The sequence below is a fragment of the Patagioenas fasciata genome, chromosome 3 (genome assembly GCF_037038585.1).
Source record: "Patagioenas fasciata isolate bPatFas1 chromosome 3, bPatFas1.hap1, whole genome shotgun sequence".
Taxonomy (NCBI): Eukaryota; Metazoa; Chordata; class Aves; order Columbiformes; family Columbidae; genus Patagioenas; species Patagioenas fasciata.
In genome coordinates this window covers 51,438,746-51,463,401 of record NC_092522.1, presented here as the reverse complement: position 1 = coordinate 51,463,401, position 24,656 = coordinate 51,438,746, and the positions used below count along the sequence as shown (strand labels likewise).

Genomic DNA, 24,656 nt, shown 5'->3' with positions numbered 1-24,656 from the left:
GACAATTTATTGTAACATATTTGCATGTTATTCTCCAAACCTAGACATACAAGTGTTACTCCACATACAGGATGCAAGAAAAGGATTTTTCTTGGTGGAACTCCTGGACTTTAATTCTCCAACTATTAACATCGTGTCCTCCCTGCATGCATGCACTTGTGGAGAAACATTATGAGCTGTAGGTGAAGAGTGTGGGTAATATAATACAGAAATATGACCTGAGAAATTTCTAGTGTAGACAAATGTCCCTTGAAGTTATCTGATTTTTAATCTGTGTCAGAGAGTGTAAATCGAATGTCTGGCATGCTGAGATTTTATTTCTGTTCCTTTCTTTGTAAGATAGCACGATAGTGAGGCTGGTGGCCATCCTGCTAACTCGGCTCACAGATTGTCGTTTTGAATGCTTGATACTCTACATCTTCAAACTGCTCACTAATTGCTGAGGAGATTGATTTCCCACTGAGGTTCCTAAAAGCTTGCTTTTTACACAAGTTTACAGTCACATTATGCACCTTCTGGGCTGTACATTTGTTTTAGGCCTACTCAGTGTTAATGTAATTGAGCTGAAATAAAACCATTTGTGAAGTCAGGAGGCTTTTATGATGACCCATATTGCTCTCCTCAATTTTGTGAAGGAGAGTCACTGGGGTTCGAAAGATCTATCTTTTTTGTGAAATCCTACCCATGAAGCAAATGCACCTATCTTAAAGGGGAACCTTATAGCTGTTCTACAGGCTTAGTAGCACTGTAAATGAGACTGAGGATAAATGAGATGTTACCTTGTAAAGTTAGCTGGCATGAATCTAATGATCTGCAAATATGGTATGAGCCTTGTAAGTGACAGCCCCATCCAGAAGCAGGGTGTTTCAAGTTTAGGTTTCAGGCTTCAGTGACAGATAACATTGCTTTAACTAAACTGACACATTTGAACTTTCTTTAAATATCTTGTATTTTTTGATTGGTTGTCAAGATTTCACATGTATAGCTGTGGTAATTATCTGTAACTTTGCATAGTCGTTACATAGCGAGGAATATGATGGAGTTTTTCAGAGATGTCTAGTAAATCAGGAACTAACCTTCATAATTGAGGTCTGGTAGAAGTTAAAAAGGTTGATGCTTGTATTTCATAAGGTGCTACTGGAAAACTCATTTTGTGAAGTCACAGAGTTTAGTTCTTTGAAACAGCTTTTTTCTAGTGTTTCAGATAAAAGCTTTTGATCTTGAGCAGTCTCTACAAGAGGTGACAGAGAAATATGAGAAAGAAAAGCAGAAGAGGAGAGCTCTACATAACAGTTTGGTTGTAAGTACATTTAATGACAGAACATTTTCTTATTTTGTTGTAATTATGCCCATAATTTCATCACAAATAAAACTAGTGAATATACTTTTCACGGATATATCACCTCCTCGAGCTGTCTATATATGATACATTTTTTTGTTGAGGCACATTTGTCTCACAATAAGCCCCACCCCATTGTTTTTATGCAAGCATCTTCCAAATCCACTCGTGCAACATATTGCTATAAGGAGTATCATCCATTTTGAATAGTGGACAAAACTTGAGTTTCTTCGTCCTCTCTTCTCTCTCCTCCCTTCTCTCTCTCCTTCTCTCTTCTTCTCCTCTTCTCTAAATTTGCAGCTTCTGAAGTTATTTTGGAGTTCTTAAAATTATCAACTAGAAATTGCAAAATGGTCGTCTTTCATTTTTCCAAATATTTCTGGCTGTGTCCTGGGCCATTAGTGATGGTTCATCTGGGATTAATGTTTTGGGGTTTTTTTCGTACGTTAACTTTACTCTTTCTCCCCACCCCCACCAAATGACTAGTTTTGGATTGCTCGATTCAGAACCTGATTTTTAAAAACACAAACTATCTTCAAACAACATGCTTTGAAGTTTTTCTTAGTGGGAAATGAAACTCTTTGTTAAAAAGTACTTCCAATCTCTGCCTTGTTTTGCAGCTTACTGAAAGGATATTCTCCAAGGCAGTCAGGTCAGTAGTCATCAGCGATCAGTAGTCATCACAGACAACGTTTTCACTGATACAAAACAACTGATTACCAGCAAAAAGGAAGAATAAACACCAGGTTAGAGAAACTGAAATGTGAAACAGCCTACAGAGAAAAATCAGATACTGCACTTCTAGTCATGTATGTGAACCCAGTGGAGAGGAAAACGGACAAAATGTTTTATATGCCCAATTTCCTCAGGGCTGGTGGAAGAGAAATGGAGTGTGTAATCTTGTCTTTTGAATTAATATATGTGTCTAAAGAAGCTCAAGTAAAGAGGGGAAGGAGACTGAAGAGACGAAAACGGCTCAGATTTAAAGCCTTTTTTTCCCCCTGTATGGACTGGAGAGGGCTACATCATTCCAGAGCTCTGAAGAGCTCAGGCTTCCTCAAGTACTTTCTCCTAACTTCTCAAGGCAAATGATATTGATACTGTTTTTCTCCCTACAGAGTCTTAGGCTGTGATTTTGTAAACACCTGCATGTTCGTGTCTGCTTCACAAATTCTGGTGTATTTGTCCTCTACAGTAGTTTCTGTTAAACACATCTTAATATTCTAATCCTAGGAACTGAGAGGAAATATCAGAGTCCACTGCAGGATCCGACCATTACTGCCTTTTGATACTGTTGCTGGACATTCAATATCACAGGAGAGGTGATGTATTTTGTCTGTGTTAGATCTTAGCTGACTCATAACTAATATACAGAGAAAACTATAGTTACATGTATGTGAGAACAACTGTGTTCTTGATTTTTCTGTTTTTACATGTGTGGGGGGAAACAATGATGGTATCACAAAAACTAATTGCTGTTTTCTTTCTCCTGCTAAGTTGACTTTAGCCAATCTCATCTCATTGTCTAAAAGTATGTCCACCTGAACAGAAAGTTGTAGCTGTTCTGCCAAGCCAGCATTATTCCTGGCTTGGCAGAAGTAACACAGCTGCAATCAGTTTAGAGTATATTCACTATCCTATACAAATTTTGGGATACAGTAATGTAGTAACTGGCAGAAGTTTTGGGTAGAGGAACATACTCAGCATTACAGTTGTTTTGTAATACTATAGAGCAGATTTGCTGTCAGCATAAACACTAGTAATTCTATTTCAGTATAATTTGGCTCCTCATCCCTAATTTATAACACACTTACTGTAACAGAAGTGGCAAAACATTCTGAGATCCAAAAGGAAAAGAGGGATTAGATGCAAGTATGTGCTGAATTCTCTGTAGATGATTAATATGAAAGAAGGTAGTGATTGAAACATAGACAAACAAAGAGAGAAGGGGAAAACTAGGTGGGTGGCTAGAAACCAGTAACATTATCATGAGTAAATAACTGATTTGGGGCTTTATTTTACTTTGGCTGGGTTGTAATTCTGAAAGACTACATTTGATGTTTTAAAGTTCATTAATTTTTTGGCAAATCTTTTAAAATATATAGAATTGTTTTAATGAAAACAACATAAAAAATAGCAGAAAAGAAATTTCAAGGAGCCTGAGGTGGAACTTGTATTAACCTTTCCTTGATATACCTGGGAAAGAACGCGGTCACAGTTTCTGTTGCTGTATGGAATAGTGAGCGCAACCAGTGTAGAACTGCAGTGTAGAACAGGATGGACTGGGCCGAACAAACAATCATTGAAATTAACTTTTCTTAATATATCAAAAAGTAATTGAAATAAAATCTAATTAGAAAACTAGGGAGTGATTCTCAAAACACACACATGGACAAATTTATACACCTCAGCAATCTCAGTCAGTTTTTGGACTAGTAATGGATGCAAGATCCAGGACAACTACTTAAAAAGAGGATGTTTTTCACTTCAGTGTTATATAGTGAAAGTCTCTAGTTTCAGGATCACATTACAGTCTCAAAATAATAGAATGGTTTGCATGCAAATTAGTCTTCATTGGGTTTGTTCTAAATTTCTTTTTTTTAAGCAGATTATTTTGGCTGCTCACACTTTTTTTTTTTTAATTAATAATAATTAACTGTGGTGTTAGTATGTACATTTGGTACAATAATAATGTCGATTCTGAAAGGTACTCTTCAGACAATGTGTAGTTCACAGACATGTTGAGCATTGAATTTCCTGAGCTAAATGGAGCATTTATGGTTTGAAAGGTACTTTTTTTTTCCCCATTGGCTTGTTTTTTTTTTTTTTTTTTTTTTTTTACAGGCAAAGGAACTTTTCAGAAAAAGTGGCACATGCAGTTGATGATGTGAGTATCTGATGGTGAAATTCAAAAGCACGTTCACAGATACTAGGAAGGGGGGAAAAGAGGGACATGTGAACCATGGGTTTAAAAAAAATAATAAAATAAGGTACTTTCTTGTCAATCGGCATCCAGCTTTGATCACCCATGGGTGCAACAACAGGTGATTTGTGCTATTTTAATCCTGACTCTTTGTAGTAGTAACAGCTTGGAGCTTCTGCTGGTGCAGTCATCCATGAACGGGAGGTTGTGCTAGTCAAAGCGCTGCAGAATCCTGCAGTCAGTCCCTTTGACCCACTTGTATTTACTGTAACTATTTCTAAAGTTATGTCAGGCTTTTTTTCATTTTATTATTGTAACACAACTAATGGATTAGGAGAGAAATATATCTCATGAACCACAACAGCCTGTGTGGTACTGCAGTCAAGCATGTTAAAGTGTCCTGGTGTTGATCCATTGGAGGAAGGAAAATGAGCATTGAGCTTGCAAATCCAGATGACAGCGTTAATTGAGGCCATTACCAAGATATAAAACTTAAAAAGGCACCGTACTGTGAGCTAAGGTCAAAGTGTTAACTTGGGTTTTAATTTTCTTAGCCACCATAGTTCTTAGTTGGCTGCTTGCTGTTACTTACATGGCGATTAGCCAAATTGTCTTCTATAGTATAGTGCTGAAAATATTGCAGAAGTGACCTACAGTATGTTATGCATTTAAATCTCCCAAATTATAGCTTCATTAGGCAGATCTCAGTTGCATAAAGTGGATGTGGATACTTTTATATATATATGTATATCTGCAATTAGGAACTAATGGAGAATGTGAAGAGTCAGCTAAAAAATAGTAAATATGTCAGGGCATAAAAACCAGGGATCTGTAATGGGAGATGTAGTACTCTGGATGCCATTACCCATTTATTGTACTATAAAAAGCCACGACCATTTCTGACCTGATAAATTAGATAATATTTAGGTTTTGGATTTTTTCACAGATATATGAATATGATATATATCTATATATTTGCAGGCAAAGCAGTGTCTGCTTACTTAAGATAATTTATGAGTTTTAGTTCATATAAAACAGTGACCTGGTCTATATGCTTACCTGCTCTTATGTTTAGAAATATTTATTAAATATTCCTGAAATATAAATCTATGCATGGATTTGATTGTAAAATGAAATGTGCAAGATACTAACTTTCTGGGTTCGGAAAACACAACATTGACTTCCAATGTTTTATTAGTTTGCCTTGACATCTATTTGGTTACAATGCTTTCTAGTTTTGATCAAACACCTGAAGTCTTTGTGTTAGTTTCCTAATATGAATATTTTTTTGAAATAAAAAAAAAAAAAAAATTTTTGTTTGAGGGATCTAAGTTCATGAGAGAGGATAAAAGGACAACCAAGTTTTACAAAAAGTTTAAGCTAATCTAACACAAGCAAAGGAAAACAATGTTTATTGCCTCCTAATTTTGCTTTCAACGACTGAAGGTGTTATGCTTATGGTGAGGATAAATATGTAATTTTCAGATAAAATTATGGGGCCTGATTTGTTATTGAGCTTTTAGTTGTAATGCAGTCAAAGCTCCTATTTTTGAAAACAAGTTAACCATTTTCCAGACAAGTATTTGTGATTTAAAGGAAATTTTAGGTCAAGCTGAAGGAAGACTGTCTGTGACAGAGGTCCAGAGTTTATTAGTTTTGCTTTTCATATCATGGCTGTCTTTCCAGATGTTTCCCTGAAAATACTTTATATATGTAACATACCCAGACAGTTTTCTGCCTTGATAATTTTAGAGCTAATGTGCATTAGAAAGCAGAGCTGCCTTTGAGAACCAGAGTCACAATGCAGTCCAGCACACATACTGCAAACTATGGTTGGATCTTCTGGACAAGCTGCAGCTTGGTGTTGTTCCTGGATTGGACTGGAGCTCTAACAACTCTCATCTAACAACTTTGTCATGTTATAGCTAGAACAGGAAAAACATCTGTCTCATAGGGAAAGACCACAACAGAAATTGCAGTATAAAATAGCTTTTTTTCTCGTCTGGCAGGAGCTGTGTTAAGACTCCCTTCAAACTGTCTGTAGACAGGCAGAACTGACACTTGGACAGAATGAGGTATATCTTTTTGTGAGACTGACACTGAATGAATTCCATTTAGTCTTTCAGTGTTTTTTCTTTTGTTTATTTAGAGACTCACGTAATTCTTCAAAAGATGTGATTTTTCCTACAATCTTGCTCATCTTGTCTAAAGAATCATTACTCTGATTCTAAGTCTAAAAACGGCTTAGTGTTTTACTGGACACACAGGAGAGTACAGGGTATTTCAAAAAGATGGACCCAATTTGAAATCACTATATCTCTGCAACCACAAACTACCCGTGAACAAAACTCTTACCACTTGAAAGGACATGTTTTTGTGCCACCATTACCAACTAATCTGGATGACCTCAAAAACAGAATCACGGCAGCGGTGACCTCCATGGAAGAAGAGAAGACACTTGGTTGAATTAGTCCCAAACGCCCCTCAATCATCTCAATGTTGTCCATACAGCAGGTGGAGAAAACATAGAGCATTTATAAAAAGGTTACTAAAACTTGATAAATCACTCAACTGCTTGTAATTTTTTCTGTAATTATGATATGTTTCCATTGTAAAATACATGCTTTGAAGTTGGGTACATCTTTTTGAAACGCCCTGTATTTCATTTCAGTTTTTGAGCTACTTTACAATTTTTGAAGTTTTCTTTTTCCTTTCCTGTGTATGTCTAACTCCTCAGCATAAAGACAGCAACTGTCTGAACCTTTCTCCTGAAGCTTGTTATGCAATAATGGTGGAGAGTGAGTACACACTACACATTAGGTTGAACCACTTCATATAGATTAGGACATTGAGTGGTGCTGGTATTGTCACTACCTGAGAAAATGAGTAGATTTGGTACTGAATGTTCAGAATCTTCTTGGTGGTGACATGACAAGGATGAATGGATACAAATTGAAACACGGGAAATTCAGCTTAAACATGAGAAGCTGTGAGTGTTGTCAAACACAGGAACAGGTTGCCCAGAGGTGGTGTGGAGTCCCCATTTTTGGATATGCTCAAAACCTGACTGGACGTGGTCCTGAGAAACCTGCTGTAGCGGACCCTACTCTGAGCAGGAGGTTGCCCTCGAAGTCTTTGTAAGTGCCCTTCCTCCTCAGACATTCTGTGATTCTGGTCTAGGATCCCACTTGCTGCTTTTCTGTAATTTTGTCCATCAATGGCAGGCTGTGCTGTGTGCGCCTGTGAATGTAGGTGTCATGTTTGAGTGTGCAGATGTTTAAATGAGATGCCGAATCACTACAGACTCCTCGTGTGATCGCTGAAGAAAAGTAGCCACCTTCAGAGGTGAAGTCATGCACCTAAGATCTGAATTAAACTTTATGTAAGTTAGTCTTTCTCCATTACTACATAGGCTTCTGAGGCACCTGCCCTAGCCTAACACCTGAGCTGATGCTTGAATCCAACTTCTTTTGTCACAGAGAGAAAAATCTGGCTGCCTTTACATGATTAATTCATTTCAATTTATTTTGAGAAGGTTTTCACTTGTGAGTAGTTGAGAAAAAGGGAATGGCAAAGAGGTTGCTCTGAATGTTAGGGAAGGTGCAAGCTTCTGCTGTTTCTCCAAGACAGGACTAGGAAAACATGAATTAACACAGCCAGGACAGCTGGAGACATGATTGTTCCCCAGTTGCTTATCAGCATTCCCCAGCTAGAGTTTTCTTGCCGTGGTGCTAACCTTTAAGCTGTCTCTGTCACCCTCAGGGCTGTGTCAACCAGTTGCACTGAAGCTGACAGTGAAACATGAGCAGCCATCACAGTCTGCCTTACCTTGGCTCTGCTGTGGAGCAGTAGTCTTTGGAAAGGGGGCATAGCCTTCAGCAGATATGCAGTAACAAGCGATAAGGAATTATAATTACCACAGCTGGATTCTGTGATTGTGTCTATATCTACTGTTTCATATAACTCGCTTAAAATTATTTCTTGGCCTTACTGAATTTCACTTGCTGAACTTTTCCCCAGACTTGGGGAGTCAGCCTTGTGTGTCAGGACAGATTGTGAATATTTATGAAGTATCCTTTTGTCATTTCCATGATTCATATTGCCCTGAAAGAACTCGTTTTGGGAGTATTCTGTGACTCCAGGGTGAAAAACCAATTCTTCAGTGTTCATGTGAGGCAGCTGTACAGATTTCATAAGCACTATTGACAGGGAAACCTGATGACATTCTGTAGGCCAGCAGCCATGGTGGATATGTTAGGTCATGCTGATCTCCTGAGAAAAGAAGGTCATTACCAATGCTCATATGAAACTTCTGCCTATTAACAACTCTTTTGTTTTTATGTTATACAAATAGAGTTTTTTCTGTCCTATTTCTCACCTTAGGGAAAGCTGATCTGCAAGTAAATTTTATATCTGTTGTGGTTTAACCTGAACTAGCAATACAACCATGACAGCCGCTCACTCACTCCTCCCTTCTGCCCCCCAAATAAGGGAGAGAATTGAAAGGGAAGAGAGAAGCTTGGATTGGGATAAACACAGTTTAATAAAATAACAAAATACTAATACACTACTAGTAAATATATATATAAAATAGAAATAGAGTATAAAATAAAAGATACTCAATACAATTCCTCACAAACTCCATCTGCACTGAGCAGCCAGTTCCAGGAAGCAGCACCTGGTCCCAATAGCTGATTCCAGAGAAAGAAAAGAGGAAATCGGCAGAAAGGCCCAGAGGCCTCTGAAAAATGGCAGGATGGCAAAAGGCCAAACTAAGGAAAGTCCCAAACAGAACTCCCCTGACTCCAACAAAAAGAGCAAAGAAGCAAGAGAGCACTGGAAGATCCTGACTGTCGTTAAATGTGAAGCATGACACTAATGGGATGGAATACTCTTACTGATCAGTCTCGGTGTCAGTCAAGGTCTGCCCCATCCATGCCCCCTTTCCTCGATGCCTCACACCTGTGGGCAGAGTGCTCAGAATGTCCTTGGCTCTCAGAGCAGAGCAATTAAAAACATTATCTCTGTCCTGGGGTGTTAATCTTCTTGTTTTCAAACTAAGACCAAACAATGACCGTGCTAGCTATGAAAAAGAAAGGTTTCTAACTGCATGAAGAAAATTAACTTGTTTTCAGTCAAACCAGCACAATATCTCAATCAGAAATTTGTTCCATAACTCTACATTGTTTTCTTTTTTTTTATTTTTTTTTTTGTTACTGATCCTATTAGAAGATCTTTGTCATACCATTTTGGAGCAAAGTGTTGTACTCACATCTGTACTTCTGCTGCTAGATTGGCTAGTACTGGGATGGGTAACACAGCTTGTTCTGTAAGAGTGAGTGTTGTCATCATGAGGTTGATAATGATACATTGACCTTCTCCAAAGAGGGTGAAATACTTGTAAATTTAAAACAAGCAATTTGATTTTTATTAGCTGTTTGCATACTGCACATAGCATTACGTGATCATTATTTGCTTAGCTCTTTACGACTTCATTCTGTGGCAATTCCCATTTAGTTCAGCACTCCAAGTCACCTGTCTGAAGCACAGTGGAAATTCTGGCACTCCCATCAAATGCAGTAATGTAACAGCAGGTTACTAAGCTAGGAAACCTCCTTGAATTAGATGAAGTATTTTGTGTGCTAGTGAGTTTCTGCCCAAAGTGTTGTAAACTCCCACATTTTTTTACTGTACTGTTCTCTGCAATTAACATATGCCATGCTGAAGGGCACAGAAGCTGCTATGTAAAGCATGCTGGACTGCTGTGATTACACTCTGGTAACAGTTTAAAGAGCTTCCCATGCATCTGTCAGACTTATACAACTACTATATAATCTGTCTGGAAAGCTGATTCCACTAAAAACTCATGGAGTTCTACCATTGTGCTACTGCAGTTCTTTTTTCACTGTTGTGGACTAGCATGTTATTCTATGAAATGTGCATCTTCTACTCAATTCTAGGCACAAGTATATATGAAGTCAATCTGAAAAGGCACTGTGAAAACTGTCCCTATACTAGAAGAGAGCTCTTTTTGACTTTTTTTTTCCTACTTGTGGTAGCATTTGGGAAGGTAGGGTCTACTTGCCTGTGGTTTTCTAGGCACATAAGAAGTTCAGGTAAGGGTTTGCATCTTTCTCGTCAGCTTAAATGAGCATATTTTGTGTTCTTTGGTCTTTAATAATCTGAATGTGTTTTGAGATCTTTTCTTGTAGTCCTGCTAGTTCACTCTAGTATACAGGCTCTTAAGCCTCAGATGTTGGTGACTGCTGAAGAAGGGCCTTGGACTTCATGATCCTTAATTACTGCTGTCATCTGGAATCTTAGAAATTATAAATATTTCTCTGTGTGTGCACCTATGTTATTAGCTATAAATATTTTGTTTTTCTCTTAGGAAACTGTCCTTGTAAAGTGTAGCCGTCCTGGTCATGCACCAATAAACAAGACTTTCCAGTTTGAGAGGTGAGTAGTCCTGCATAGAAATCTGTCTTGCTGGAAGATTTCTATAGTGAATGCTTTTTTTTTTTTTTTTGTAGGCGTTGGTTAGAAAGTAATGTTCCTATTTTTTTTTTTTTCTTTATTTAAAATTTATATTGTATTCATGTTCTTCCCAGGACAGAATAATGCACTTCAGGATATAGATGACAGATTTAGTCTTCCCTCTCAGTGAAGACTACTGATATGCCTAAGTTTTAAACAGATATAGAGACTTATTTGACCCTCTTCACAGTCTGAATAGCTCTCATGATCCCTGAAACATGTTGGGAGATAGCAAAATGTTATCCACATTTTAAAGGTAAGGTCTTGAGATGGATTTAGTGACTTCAGCATCAGATATACAGCATGACTGAAGCAGAAACTGGACTGAGGACTTGGAAGACTTGATGTTCAGCCATGCTACTTTTGAGGGTAGAGTAGTGGCATATAAATCAGCCCCCCCTGAGGGAAAGGCTGTAGTGTGACCACTTTCCTTATTAGAAGCTCAAAAATCTGCATAGACAAGAGAGATTTTGAATGCAACAGCTGTGACACGTGTTTTAATTGGTGTTTGTGCCTTACGAGACACCAGAGCCAGTCTGCAAGGTAGAAAACTGCAGAGAGCCAGGCTGAAAGGTGCTTTGTATTCTTTCAGAATGGTGTTGACCTGAACGTCTGAAAATGGGAATGAAGAGTTAAATTAATACAAATCAGATCTCTGTAAACAAAGAAATACAAAATTTTGCCTTGTGCCTTTTTTTCTAAAGCAAACTTTGCATCTATATGTTGCAAGGCTCTCTACCCTGAACCATGCTTCAAAACCCTCTGGGAACAGAACACGAGGACAACTTTATGCTTCCTTGCTTGAAGGCAAAACTTAATTTAAAGTCAAATATATCCAGCAGGAATTATCTGTCCTGTTTTAAACTTAAGGTCTGAGTCTGTTCAGTCTGAACTGCCCTAAGTTTTCTAAACTTTGCCAGTCATTCACCCTTTTCTTGAGGCATCCTTCTGAGATGCTGCCTCATTCTGCTCACAAAGACTGGGTACTGATGTTGTGGAGGCCACCAGACAACTGAAAATTCCTGAGATAATGCAAATCTTGGGGAAGCTTTATTGACCCCATAAGTTATAGTTACAGGACTCCCTTGTTACAAGGCATATGCGATCTCTCAAGGTACACAACCCCCTTGCATGTCTGCTAAGCCACTCGAAGTAATTCCTTTCCCCCTCCAGCTGCACCTGACACAGCCATACCAGTTGAAGCAAATGCAGAATAATGCTGGAATTCAGCTCTGTAGAGCAACACAGCTAATGGTATTGACACAGGACTCCAGAGGTGCTGTGACTGTGGACATGTGGTGCAGATCCTGATAATCAGGAAAAGGGTTAAAAAAATGTAAATCCCCTAAAGAATGCAGTTCTTGGGGAATGTTTTTTCAGTGTCCCAGCACAGCTCGTTTTTATAAACAGAAGAGCATATGGTTCTTATGAACTCAAAAATGTTTATTTTTTTAGCAAAGTTTTATGGAACTAATAAATGTCCAAATATTTGATTTCAGCTCAGGAAGAAAATTCCAGCTTTCAGCATGTTGTGCTTTAATAATTTTATTGGTGAATCAGTTAGCGCAATAAAAAAGAAACTCAGAGTTTTCAAGGTGAAATTAACATTAATTGCTACGCGGGGACAAACCTGTCATCATTCTGGTAAAAATACATGGGCTTATAGAAGGAGATTCTCTGGATTTGCTGCATCTTTCATGGTCTTGGGTAGCAAATTAAGTGGGTGTCCATGCTTCAGTTAGTGCCGTGATTACAATGTAGCATAAACTAGTTCAAGCCAACTTTAAACTATTTAATTTGAGTACTGGTAGCATTTGAACCACAGCAGCTAAGCAGTAGCAGTAAAACCCTTTAGGAAGTTGAGTAAATATTTGGAGTAGTTACTGTAACATGGAGCTCTGTGCCTTTCCTCTGAATGGCTACCAGAACCTCACTTCGTTAGCTACGGCTGTACTACTTTGCAGTGCAAACAGACTATGAAGGACTGGGTGATTCTAGCCCTCGTTGTGGTCGGTAGCAAGCTGTTTGACAGCAAAACCCTGCAACAGCAAGTGAAGACAGTAAGAACATTCTCATCTCCAAAATAACTTTCAAAGTTTTGTTTTGTTTTTTTAATGTAGTAGCTCTGAGATGTTCTGAGGTGTTAAGGAAAAAAAAATCATTTCAACACATATTGAGTTAGAGGCCTAGTTGGTTAAGACAGAGGACTAGGTGCTAATGAATATTTCATCAATTACAGATGATAAATGAAGCGGAGAAAAGTGTTTGGAAGTGCTATTGCTCTCAAATATTGACCTTGCAGGTTTGATGTCCAACGTTTACTGAAGCATGTGCGTATATGCATGCAAAACAGGATGGAGAATTGCTGTTCAGTGTCTGTGTCCTCCCAGTACAAACTGTGCTACATCTCTGCATATTTGTGGGTTTCTCAGTGTAGTATGACAGCACATCAGCGGAATGGCAAGACAAGCAGTATTTGCCCAACAAGCCAGACAAGTGCTTCTTTCCCGATTAAAGAGAGTACATTTTCATGCAACTTACAATTAGACTGTGGAACACAGTGCCACAGGATGTTACTCCAGGCCAAGAATTCAGCAAGATGCAAAAAGAAACTGAATACTAATTCTAATAATATTTTTTTTGAAACAGAAATTCAACTCGTATTTCAGTTTTGAGGCCAGTTTACAGCTTTTAAGGGTTAGGATGAGACACAGAGATGAATTATTGTATCTCCAGCCACCATAGTGTTTCTTGCTCCTTCCACTGGCTGTCGTTAGGAACAAAGTGCTGAATTAAGTGGGCTAGCTCTAATTCTGTATCTGTTTATCAGTGACCCCTCTGTACAGGCTTATTTGTGGGGAACATTAATACAAAAATCTACATGCAGGCTACAGACTGTGGTGGCCAGATTCTGGTCAAATACACAAGGAGTCTTGAGTAAATGCTGAAGAGCACACTATGTCTTAATTCAGTTAAACTTGTAGTATCATATATAAGCTGTGGAATACTGATAAGTGAAGTGTACTAGTATACTATATACAGAGGGAAGTAACTGCTTTGTAATGTTTGCTGCTACCAAAATTCCTGTTTCTAATTAGTCATTTTGTTCTAAGCTATAAAGAACACACATCACTTGCTGGAAAACCGAGCTACACAAACAAACAAAAAGAATCACAACAGAAAGATGTTAGAAAAGGTAGCTTTTTCCAGAGATAAACATTCATACCTAAAATACTTAAGTCTGACTAATTACATTCATGTTTTAGATTCTGTTCATCTTGTATAAACAGCACTTGCTGCAGGCTGTAACCTTTTGGTGTGCTAGCAGAGAAATGAATGAGTTAGGATGTCCACGTTTTATGATCAGATTTTCCTCCCTTTGATTTCTTATTTTCAGGTCTTGATTTTATGTTGTACAAACTTGAACGCTGAAGGGGTTGGATGAAAAAATTCTTTGAAGAGCCCTGTGTTAGCTTTTTTTTTTTTCCCCTTGAATGTGAAAACAACGTATGTGGTTGTTTTAGATATTGTTGCGGCTAAAGGATTGTACTGTCGTTGTTCTTTTCTAAGAGGTGGGATAACTCATTCAATATAATTATCTTTCATTCTGTTTAAAAGTTAGTCTGAAATCCACATCACAAAGTAAAAGAAAGATTTCCCTTGAGTGAGAAGTGTTTACTTCAGAGTAGGTAGTTCAGCAGGGGTGGGGATGGAAACACCTTAGGCTGATGCTGCCCACAAGGACAGTGCATCCTTCAGCTTGACCCTCAAGGGCCTTCTGATTTCTGCTCTGCTGCTGGGTCTTCTGAGACAAGTCCTGAGAGAAGCCTGCAGCCTCTGTACCTGTTATTTTTCTCTCAAACCTTATCTACATCTAAGGGGAAGCACAACCTGACCACTCCCTTCCTTAGTGTGACACAAAGGAGACACAAGCAGCGGGGATATTTCAGAGTTTGGTAGGTTGAAGAAAGAAAGAGATATGTAGTACAGCCTGAAAAAACCACTCCATCTGGCAGAGGAGATTAGGATGCTGAAGGATCGGGATGAGCTTAGAGAGTCACAAATGTACCCCTGTGGGTCGTTCCATCCAGCACAGACAACAGCTGCTCCCCAAAAGTGGGTGAGAACATTAGAGTTCTTATTTCCAGTCCCCTGACATAGAAATGTCAGCAGGTCACAAGTTTTATGTCACTGGTCTACATTTTCCCTGGTTTGTGTTCTTGTACTGTGACAACATATTTATATTTTTTCTTCCATTGATCATTGCACTTTACTCCTCAGAGTTTACAGTGCTTCAGAGTCTCAAGACACAGTATTTGCGGATGTGGCCCCTTTGCTAACATCTCTCCTGGATGGGTAAGTTCAAAGGTTGGAGTAACAAACCTAGAGGGCAATAATCTACTGAAATCCATCAATTAAAACAAAACAACTTAATAGTGATGGTCCTGTCAAATTTTGTGGTTTTGCCGTTGCATTTTCCTGTTTTCTTTCTACTCAACACCAAGTGAATGTTGTTTCCCTATATAAACAGTGAAAACACTGTTTACAACATTTAGCAGAACAGACAAATTGGGGAGAAATAGTAATTTTTCTCTGGTCTCTTTCTGGCAAAAGCATTGCTTCTTATGGAGGATATTACTTTTTTTTTTGGTAGGTTATGTTTTATACCTGTTTTTCAGTTGTAGATGAAGTATGATACATCTTTTCCAGCAGTGTACTCATCTATGAAAGGCCTGCCAGGGCCACTCTCTGATCATCTGTTCTGTTTTTGTGTACAGCACAGGCCATAGGAGGTGATTTATCAATTCCTGGTTGAACCAGAACTGAGCATCCTCAGTCGTAGCTCTAACGCTCCTTCAGGCACTGGGATTAAAACAGAATTCTGGTTGGTTTGAATACAGAACTGATCAGCAGCAACTACTAACAAATATGTGTAATTACTTTTAACTATGGAGGTTCCTGAAATGTGATTCTTCATTTATACTAGAGCCAATTTCAACTTGCAAAGAAGCCTTGAAGGCCATATTGTTATAGTCCTTGAGGCTTGAACTGAGATTGATACAAAACTTCCTTTGTGCTTGATTCTCACCTCTGTTTCAATTCCGCTCACTTGTAGATGGTGGTTGTAGAGCTGTCATGGACCTTTCCCTTCCTGTAGAGGGAAAGCCAGTTCCTTTCCATCTGCACTGGCACAGCTCAACAGTGGCAGTCCTTGTTCCTGGCAGTCTGCACACTGATGTTTCCAAGTCTCCTTTTCTTAAAAGCAGCCTAGAAGAGGCTACCTGAGCTAAGGGGAACACTATATGGCCCATATGGCGTTACTCTTGTTTACCAAGGACAGCCACAGTTCCATAGCTGAGCAACCTGAGGACCACTAGGTTGGAGGATTTTGAAGAAGTCTTTATAACTGCTGTTTTCTCTCTCTGCTTTTCCTTTTGCAATGAACATAAGTTTGCTTTGCAATAAGTTGCCTATGTATCTTCAGACATATCTGATCTGTACCTTGATCTGCTGCAGTTCTCACTTTCTAATTTCCCCATTGAAAGAATCCTGTCTTAAAAATTAGGACGTTTATATTCAGTTAGGAAATGTTCTGTTAGTGAAGACAAAATAGTTGTCTTGTTCTTCCAGAAGTGCCTTTTAAACAGAAGCAGACTTTCAGGGACGGTGAGGCTATGTCTACGAGCCATGGTTCTCAGCAGCCTTCCCTTTCTAAATGGGAAACAGACATAGTCTGAACCTTGAATCTTCTTGCTGTTCCTGATTGTTTTAGTCTGGGCTCCGCAGTGGTCTATAACAACTTACAGCTTAAGTAGAAAGGAGTATTCCACTCCTTTATTTTTCTTTATTTTTCTTTCTTAATGAATTGTTTTATTTTTCAGTATAAATATACATGAAGAAAAGATTGCCCCATACGCAAAACAAAGTACAACAGGTTTCAAAGTTTACGGTTCGTCATACAGGGCCAGCAATGGAGTAAGATAATATTTCTTTTCTTTACAGCATTGAAGAATCAAACTTGTTTATTTCAAAGAAGAATACATTTCTCCTCCTTTGATTTCCTTTAACAGCATCCTCTCCTAGTGATAACTTTGCTGTAATGAACATCCACACTCTTTTCAGGAGAAAAATTCTACAAAACTATTGGTATTCTAACTTGACAAAAAGAACTTCTAGAAACTATAATATAACTAGTGAAGCAGAGTGAAGAAGCAGAAATGTCAGGACACACATGTGAATCATAGTCTGAAATTTTCAGATCGCTGTATTGGAAACCGTTATGTTGGAACCAGAGCACCAACAAAGTAAACTAGGTAACTATAAAGTAATCTGCTGCATGTCTTCATGTTGAAGCACTCAATAATTCATTCACTCCTCTGCCTTCTTACATACAATGCTGCTTTGGATAGTTTGGGCTCATTTGGGCTTACTGAAATACTGTTTTGGCTTTGGCAGAGAAGTTATCACTGATTGATACCTGATTTGGATCTCTCTCCTCAATGCTACAAGCACCTGTCTACTTTGCTTCTAATCATATCATCTGTATCTTGTCAGAACTATTTTGTCCATGATGCTTACTTTCTAACAAGTAGCAATGAAGGAAAATTTGAATAGCTGGACTATATGAAAGTATGAGAGACTTCTAAAAAGACTTCCATTCTGTTTTTCCTAAGGAAAGCTACTACTTGCCAACTTCTGGCTCCCTTTTTGGTTCCAAAGATCTCTCTGATTTAGAAGTCTCAATAAGCTACAGGCTGGTAAGGCAATGTATATTAGAGATGGAACTGTGAAAATTGCTCATTGTTAGCCTAGCTGAAAACTAACAGAATTAGTGGGAGATTTTCCACTGACATAAATGCAAGTACAGTTATGTTGGCAGTGAATACTTACAGAAATCTCTTGTTTCAGATTTACAGCCTGAATTTCTAGCACATTTGATTTTGCTGTAGTACTCTTTTATTTTCAGTTACAGTTATCTCTCCTTTACTTCATCAAATCTATAGCTAGACTTCTATTTTATACTGTGCATCCTCAAACATGGAGGGAATTTACTGTAGATTCACTGACTGAAACTTTGACTTTGCATCCCCAGAAGGCGTATGCTATCCCCAGGTGTTTGCTATGTTGGTTATCAGCATACGTTTCTTTCTAACAAGAGAAAGCTTTCTAAATAATCCTCCAAAACAATTGCTTCTAGGCATGTTTAATATGCAAAATAATGCTGCAAATATATTTATCTGCAATGGTCGTGTATTTAATTACTTGAAACCATAAAGGTAAAACAATTAGATGAGGGCTGTTCATTGAGATTTACTGGCATGTGCTTGAGACAACATTTTTGATATAAGGAAAAGCATTGGATAACCAAAAGCAGCTGCTCAGGTCTGCCCACAGAGGCGGTATAGCTTAGGTAGTGAAATTTTACTCCCTGGCAGAACAGGAGCCAGCCCGTTCTTGCAAACCCCTAGTAGAGCAGAAATTTCAGCATATACTGCAAAGCAGTTGCCATGTATGGAGATTCTGCTAATGTTGTGTCTCTGAACAAACAAGATACTCCAGGGAAGGAGCAGTCCTGTCAGCATAAGTGCGTGTCTTCCACGATTTTTTGCTGGCACGGTTCTGTGGCCAACACCGAGGTGCTGGCAGGTGCTGCTGAGCAGACGCAGCCGAGAAGGGACGAACCTCCAGCTGTACAGCACCGTATTGTTCCTCCACACAAAGTGGTACTGTGGCTGGAGACATTTCTGTCCACCCGCTTGTTTTACTCAGGATGCTGACTTTGATCTCACTGTGTTAGAAACACACTTTCTGGGTAGGGTTCTGTGATTTAAATTCAGATCCCTGTGGCACAGACATCCAGAACAGAGCAGATCGCTGTGGACTTTTAATTATTTTCAGTGCAGAGAAACAGGCATTTTTAGCATTCTGTTCATTAGATGTATTTTACATGTCTACTTCAGAAGATGAGTTGTGTTTCATAGGTACCTGTACCTCTGTAGTGACATTGTACATTTTAACCTTCTACAACTGCATACCAGAGGAGTTCCTACCACCTATATTCCAGAGTATTCTCCATGTATATGCTTATACTGAACTAATGCATTTGGTTTAAAATTTTGCCTCTTATTATTAGGGTGTCTTATCTTTTCCAGTGACTGAGGGCTATGACTGATGAGCCTGCCTGAAAAATACTACGAGAGCTGAAGAGTTTACTGTTCCCAGCTGTTAAGATATTAGTCCTGTGGTTTGCAGCATAGCACTGTAAGACAAATCAAACCCAGCGATGGTTTACTTTAAAATGCTGAACTGTAAACTGCAGCGGCTCAGGAGCTGATTAACAAGCAGCTCAGTAGTGCATGAACTGGAAGTTGGGCAGACAGGAGGTCTAACCCCATCAGTCATTCCAACCTAAGCATCCCTTAAACTCTGCTTAAAAGCATCCCTGCAATTCTACTTAAAAATAAAATCTGTTTAGGTGATGTTTTAGCTGTACTTTAATTTCTGCCAGATGTTGAGATCCTCAGAAAGAAATCTGCATGGGCAGTATATTTATTTTTTGTTTCAGTTTGTGTTCTTGAATTGTTTGGGGTTTGACTTGCCATCTAACAAAGACATTTGGTGATGCGAAAATAAATGAACACCCTTTTAATTTTCAGGTACAATGTGTGTATCATGGCTTATGGGCAAACAGGAAGTGGGAAGACATACACAATGTTGGGACCACAGTTAGAGGAGAACTTTGCATTCTCCACAGAAGACGAATCAGAACTTGGAATTATTCCTCGAGCTGCCCAAGAAGTGTTCAGGTAACAACTAAGTAAAGGCTTGTATCAGTGGCAGTCACTTTAAACTTTATAGAAAGGATGAAAAAATGTTTTTAATGTATTTATCACTACAGATTTCAGCTTCACAATGATTAATATTTATAGCTTCTCTAACTGGCATTCGATATTTGAGTTTTGATATAGATTTCTAGTCTGCTTAGTCTGATTTTCTAAGAAAATAAGATTATGCAATCTTGCTGTGTGATATCTGTCCATCTACCTTTCAGACTCCTAATTAACTTTTGAATATGCTTCAACCATAGTTGTGAGAGTCCAAAAGATCATTAAGTTCTTACAAGTTTTGTGAAAATTGACAAGTGGAATAGATGAAGGGGATCCAGATTAAAACCCAGTCCCCAAGAAGAATGACAGTAGAATTTTTAACCATGACCTGTTCTTGCTTTGAGAATTCTTCGATTTTTTTTCTTTTAGTTGAACCTAATGCATTATTTGAAATGATGCACTATTGTGTTATAATGGAAGAGCCATTAGAGGATTTTCCAGCTAAGCCTATTTCTTTTGGAGAACGGTGTAAGATAAATCAAAGATCCAATTTTGTACCAGAATAACTGTCTAACTGTAAATACTCTCCTGAATAGAAAAGCCTTTAATTTAAGAATTTTCTGAGGCTGTGGTCAGATAACCTCTAACAGATCTAGCCGGGCAGTTTACTATCTCTGCCTGTTGTGGCTTGCACTCTGCCAGAAAGCATCATAGCTTGAGCTCTAAATGCAACAATGTCCAGCAGAGAAATGGTACAAAAAACTCTTGAGGAGGGTGGGAGGCTAGTGGAGAAAAACAATTTAAGCTGGCACAGCTCTCTGGAAAATGAAGTTTACTTATTGTTTCATGTATATTTTAACTGTATATTCTGATTCTTCAGCTTAATGTCAGCATGTGGATGAGGCAAAGCCATGGCTATGGATATTTAAAAGCACTTTTATCGGATTATAATTAGATTATAATTAAAGAATAGATCTTTATTTACAGATTGTTCCCTTGGGGTTTGACTTCATAATTTTTTAGCTTTTTTTCTTATTTTCTTTTTTTTCTATTTTTATTCTCCAGGCTTATTTCAGAAAAGCCACCAGGAAGTTACTGGGTTGAGGTTTCTGTTGTAGAAGTGTATAATAATGAAATTTTTGATCTTCTGGCCAAAGACAGTTTTGGAAAAGTATCTGGCGTCAAACGTGATGTTGTCACAACCAGAGAAGGAAAGAGTGATGTTCCATTGCTTATGCATGAGTAAGTACTTGATTTGATCCTTATTGTCTGACCATGATCTGATGTCAATGCAATGTATAGCTGTCAGAAAATTGCATTATAGGCACCAGTTATCACTTCTAAACAATGATTCTTCACCGTGTGCAAAAGAACAGTTCTCACTGTTTCCATTAGCTCAGTCTGTTAGAATGCAGTGGGCTGCAAATGTCAAAATACTTTCAGAAATAACAGTACATTTAGTTTGGGTTATACTCCTGCGTTAAGTGCTTTCCACTCAGAATACCTGAAGATACCTGTGTATTTTGTTGTTGCTGGACCTAGGGCATCTTGTCAGCTGTATAAAAAGAAGGGGTAACCCACTCACAAAGCATTTGCCTTTCAGTCTTACCAAATTATAAAATTTACAGATTATAATAGAAATGTATGTATTTCTTATAGATTTTTTTAAGCAGCTATAGAGTGTTAGTTTTCCCTACACACCCTGGAGTTAAAAAAGTACTTTAGAAAGAAGCAGCTTTTAAATGATCTTTTAATATAAATACCTTTTTGTTTTCTTAACTGGAGGCATTAAAGTGGGAATTGACATTCTGACATTTGAACCTGTAGTTCTCACAAATACAGGTTCTTCAAACTAAAAGCTAAGAAGTAGCTAAGATTTACCAAGTGGGTTGGACTAGATGATCTCCAGAGGTCCCTTCCAATCCCACCTATTCAGTTTTAAAATTGTGTCAGTGTATGGTAAGTTTGATTCTTACTTACACATCTCGACGGTGTAGGGAGAGCTAAGGTATTTAAGGCTACAACCAAACTTATTTTAATGCCTTCTTTTACTTACTAAGCATTACAAAGACTTATTCTAGTACACATAGGAATGATTCTTGGTGTTACGTATGTATAGTATACAAAGCAAATGTATAATACTTTCAAGGTATACATAAAATACTTGCCTAATTAGACTGTAAAAACCACATGCTAATAACAATTCATCAATTAAAAAGAGTGAATCTCTTTCAGATTACTCAGTTTAGTAATGGGTGTAGAGTTTATGCTCGTATTAAATCAGCATTAGCAAACAAGCTTTTGAAAAGCAGTACTAATGGCACCAGAAAGCTGATGCTGCCCAATGTAATTAAGCTACTGGACATCTCCCTTTGAGCAGTCAGCATGTGAATAGATTCCAGAAGGGAACTTTTCTGCTTTTGTACTACAGAGAGGTCTACAGACTTAGGAAAAAAGTTCAGGTCGTTGGGCAGATAATGTTTGTGAAAAGAAACATCTTACCCTTTTGAAATGTTTGGCAAAATATTATAGTGTTTTATGTTTCTGGGGAAAACATTATATTTTTCTTCAATTTTCTATAATAATGCTTGTCATTGCCTGATCTCTACTTTTCCAGGAGGAATTAGAAGTCAGATATGAAAAGCATTCCCCCCCCCACCTCAATTAAAATAAAACACACCCTCAGTGGAAATAACTGAAGGCAGTATTTTTGTCTTGTGGGACTTAGTCACATAAGCAGACTAGTAGTTGTTTGTTTATGTGGGTTTATGCTATTGCCAGAAAGCCTGGCTAAAAATACAAGAATGTACCAGAGGGTTGCGCAAACATATTTCTGTTCTACCTTGTTATACACATTAATTGACTTGTATTTTCTAGCCATTGAACTGTTCACAGAAAAGTGGGACCCCAGAGAAATTGTAAAGTGTCTTTATTCACCATGGGGGCTATATAGCTTTCCTTTCTTTCTGTGAAATAATAATCACTGCAATATTCTAGGAAGGATTAACATTTGCAGCTGAGGCATGCATGTTCTTCAGTCTGGAGGTTAAATATGATTTCTAGAGATATTCTGCATCCTTGATTGTACTGTGCATGCTCCATAAGAGCATGGAATAAATCAAAAATTACTGGATCTTGATATGATGAATCCTTTTGCCCTCTCTGTCTGTATTATGCTGAGTGGTGGGTTTCTCTCAGTTTCTGTTCTTAGATTTCCCCAGCTGGGACTCTACTCCAGCTCTTAGCATCTGGTTAAGGGCCTGCTGTCAAAGGAATGAAAAACTCCTTCAGAAGAGGCTGGGAGCAGAGCCTAACCTGTGTTTGCTGAATCTTTCTTGAAGGAACTGATATTTTTCCTTTGACTAGAGAAGAAAGGAACAGTATGAGTTAGAAAATGAAGATGGGTGCATATAGTGTGGGTATGATGGGAGCTGAATTTTTCCTGCTTCATCAGAACCTCCAAGTAGTTTTTTTATTATGGTATTTCAGAAACCAATATACTGGCCTGGTTTCATTCCTGAAAAATGCCTACTCCCTAAGGGAGGTTTGCATAGTTAGTGGGTGACCCCTTTCTTTTCCTAGGCTTTTGGGAAAGGAGAAGTGAGATGTAGCTGGACTAGTGCCATAAAGAAAATAACAAGAAGCTGTAATAAGGTTTCATTTGTCCTTCTAGTTAATAAAATGGCTGCTCTGTTTATTTCTGTAAATTTTAATTTATGGTAAAGGAACCTGGAGCCTTGAACTATGCATCTCTTAAAAACCACTTAGCTCGATCGATTAATAAATACTCAGTTCTAATGCAAATATAAATAACAATATGGACTTGTATCTCAATTACAATGCAAGTGGTGAAAAAGTCCAATTCATAAACAGCTTATATTAATAATTACACAGAAAGATTAATAAGAAAAAGCAAACTCAAAGTAAGGGAACCATTGAGTGAGGCCACCCAGCTGCCTGAAATCTAAAGTAAACAGCTGGTGCTTTGAATAAAAACACATCCTCATTTGTGATAATATTTCGTCTAGAATATACTGGCCTGCTGGGTCTCATTGGCTTCTCCATATATCCATTAAAGTACAGTAGTCTCTTTCCCACTAACATGTACATCTTACTGAATCACAAAAACCTCAGTTTCTTTCTTCTTTTATGGCTTGGTTGTCTTTGGAGAACATTCAGCATCAAATTTTTAACCTAACCACAACAGGGATTCTCTTTGTAGAATCTGGTCCTGGAACGTGCGGTACATAGAGCACGATAAAGTTGTAGAGATTATACTAGAAAGTGATTACTGTCAGTCCTGCTGAGAAGCTGCTGTTGCAGGCCTGCAGCGCTGGGCTGGGGATGCTTTTCACCTCCAAATTCAACTGCAGTTTCACAGTGGGTGACCAGCACTGGCAGCAGACCCTGAGGCCCATCTGCTTCTGCAGAGGCTGGTTGGAGGACAGCAGCTTGTGGGTCTGACCCCCTGCGGCAGCCGACTGCCTGTCGCTGCATCCCAGTGACAGTGTCTGATCTCTCGGGCCATCCAGCCCTGGCTAACCAGCTACTGGAAGATGAAGTTCCAAACTCAAGAAGGCAGGATCTGCCTCCTTGGACCTAAGGCAATAGTCAGACAACCCTGGGGTGAGGCTCTGCCTCCTCTGTCCGTAGGAACTCGAGCCACTGCTGCCCTGCTGGTGCTCACACAACCAGAGAGACATTCCCAGGGGATGCAGAGGGGCAGAGGTGTTACAGGGGAGGCCACTTCTGTGGCTCAAGATTGACAGCAGATGTCTATACTGATCATTTGGCTCTTGCAGCCCTGGTTACACAGGGCTTTTAGGCTACACAGCTTTTAGGTTGCCGCTTCTCTTAAATGTCTCTAAGCATAGTGAGCCTAATTGTTTTTCTGTTCTTCAGATGCCCTTGCTTTATTTTCAGAGGAAATTATTCTAGCTGGCTATAGCTCTTTTGTCTCTGAACTCTTCAAGTGTGGCTGCTCTTACCACAAACTAAGTTTGTGCCCAGTGTGACTTTCACTGCAATT

The 24,656-nt window shown here is 38.5% G+C and overlaps 1 protein-coding gene across 1 annotated transcript in view; it reads left to right on the top strand.

Moving 5' to 3' along the window:
- The window catches only part of KIF25 (kinesin family member 25), a 42,491-nt gene that overhangs the window by 9,630 nt on the left and 8,205 nt on the right, over window positions 1-24,656 (top strand). Inside the window, 7 exon segments of the mRNA XM_065834850.2 lie at window positions 1,197-1,300; window positions 2,573-2,661; window positions 4,184-4,226; window positions 10,654-10,721; window positions 15,081-15,155; window positions 19,457-19,606; window positions 20,693-20,869. Of these exon segments, the coding sequence (XP_065690922.2) occupies window positions 1,197-1,300; window positions 2,573-2,661; window positions 4,184-4,226; window positions 10,654-10,721; window positions 15,081-15,155; window positions 19,457-19,606; window positions 20,693-20,869 (706 nt within the window).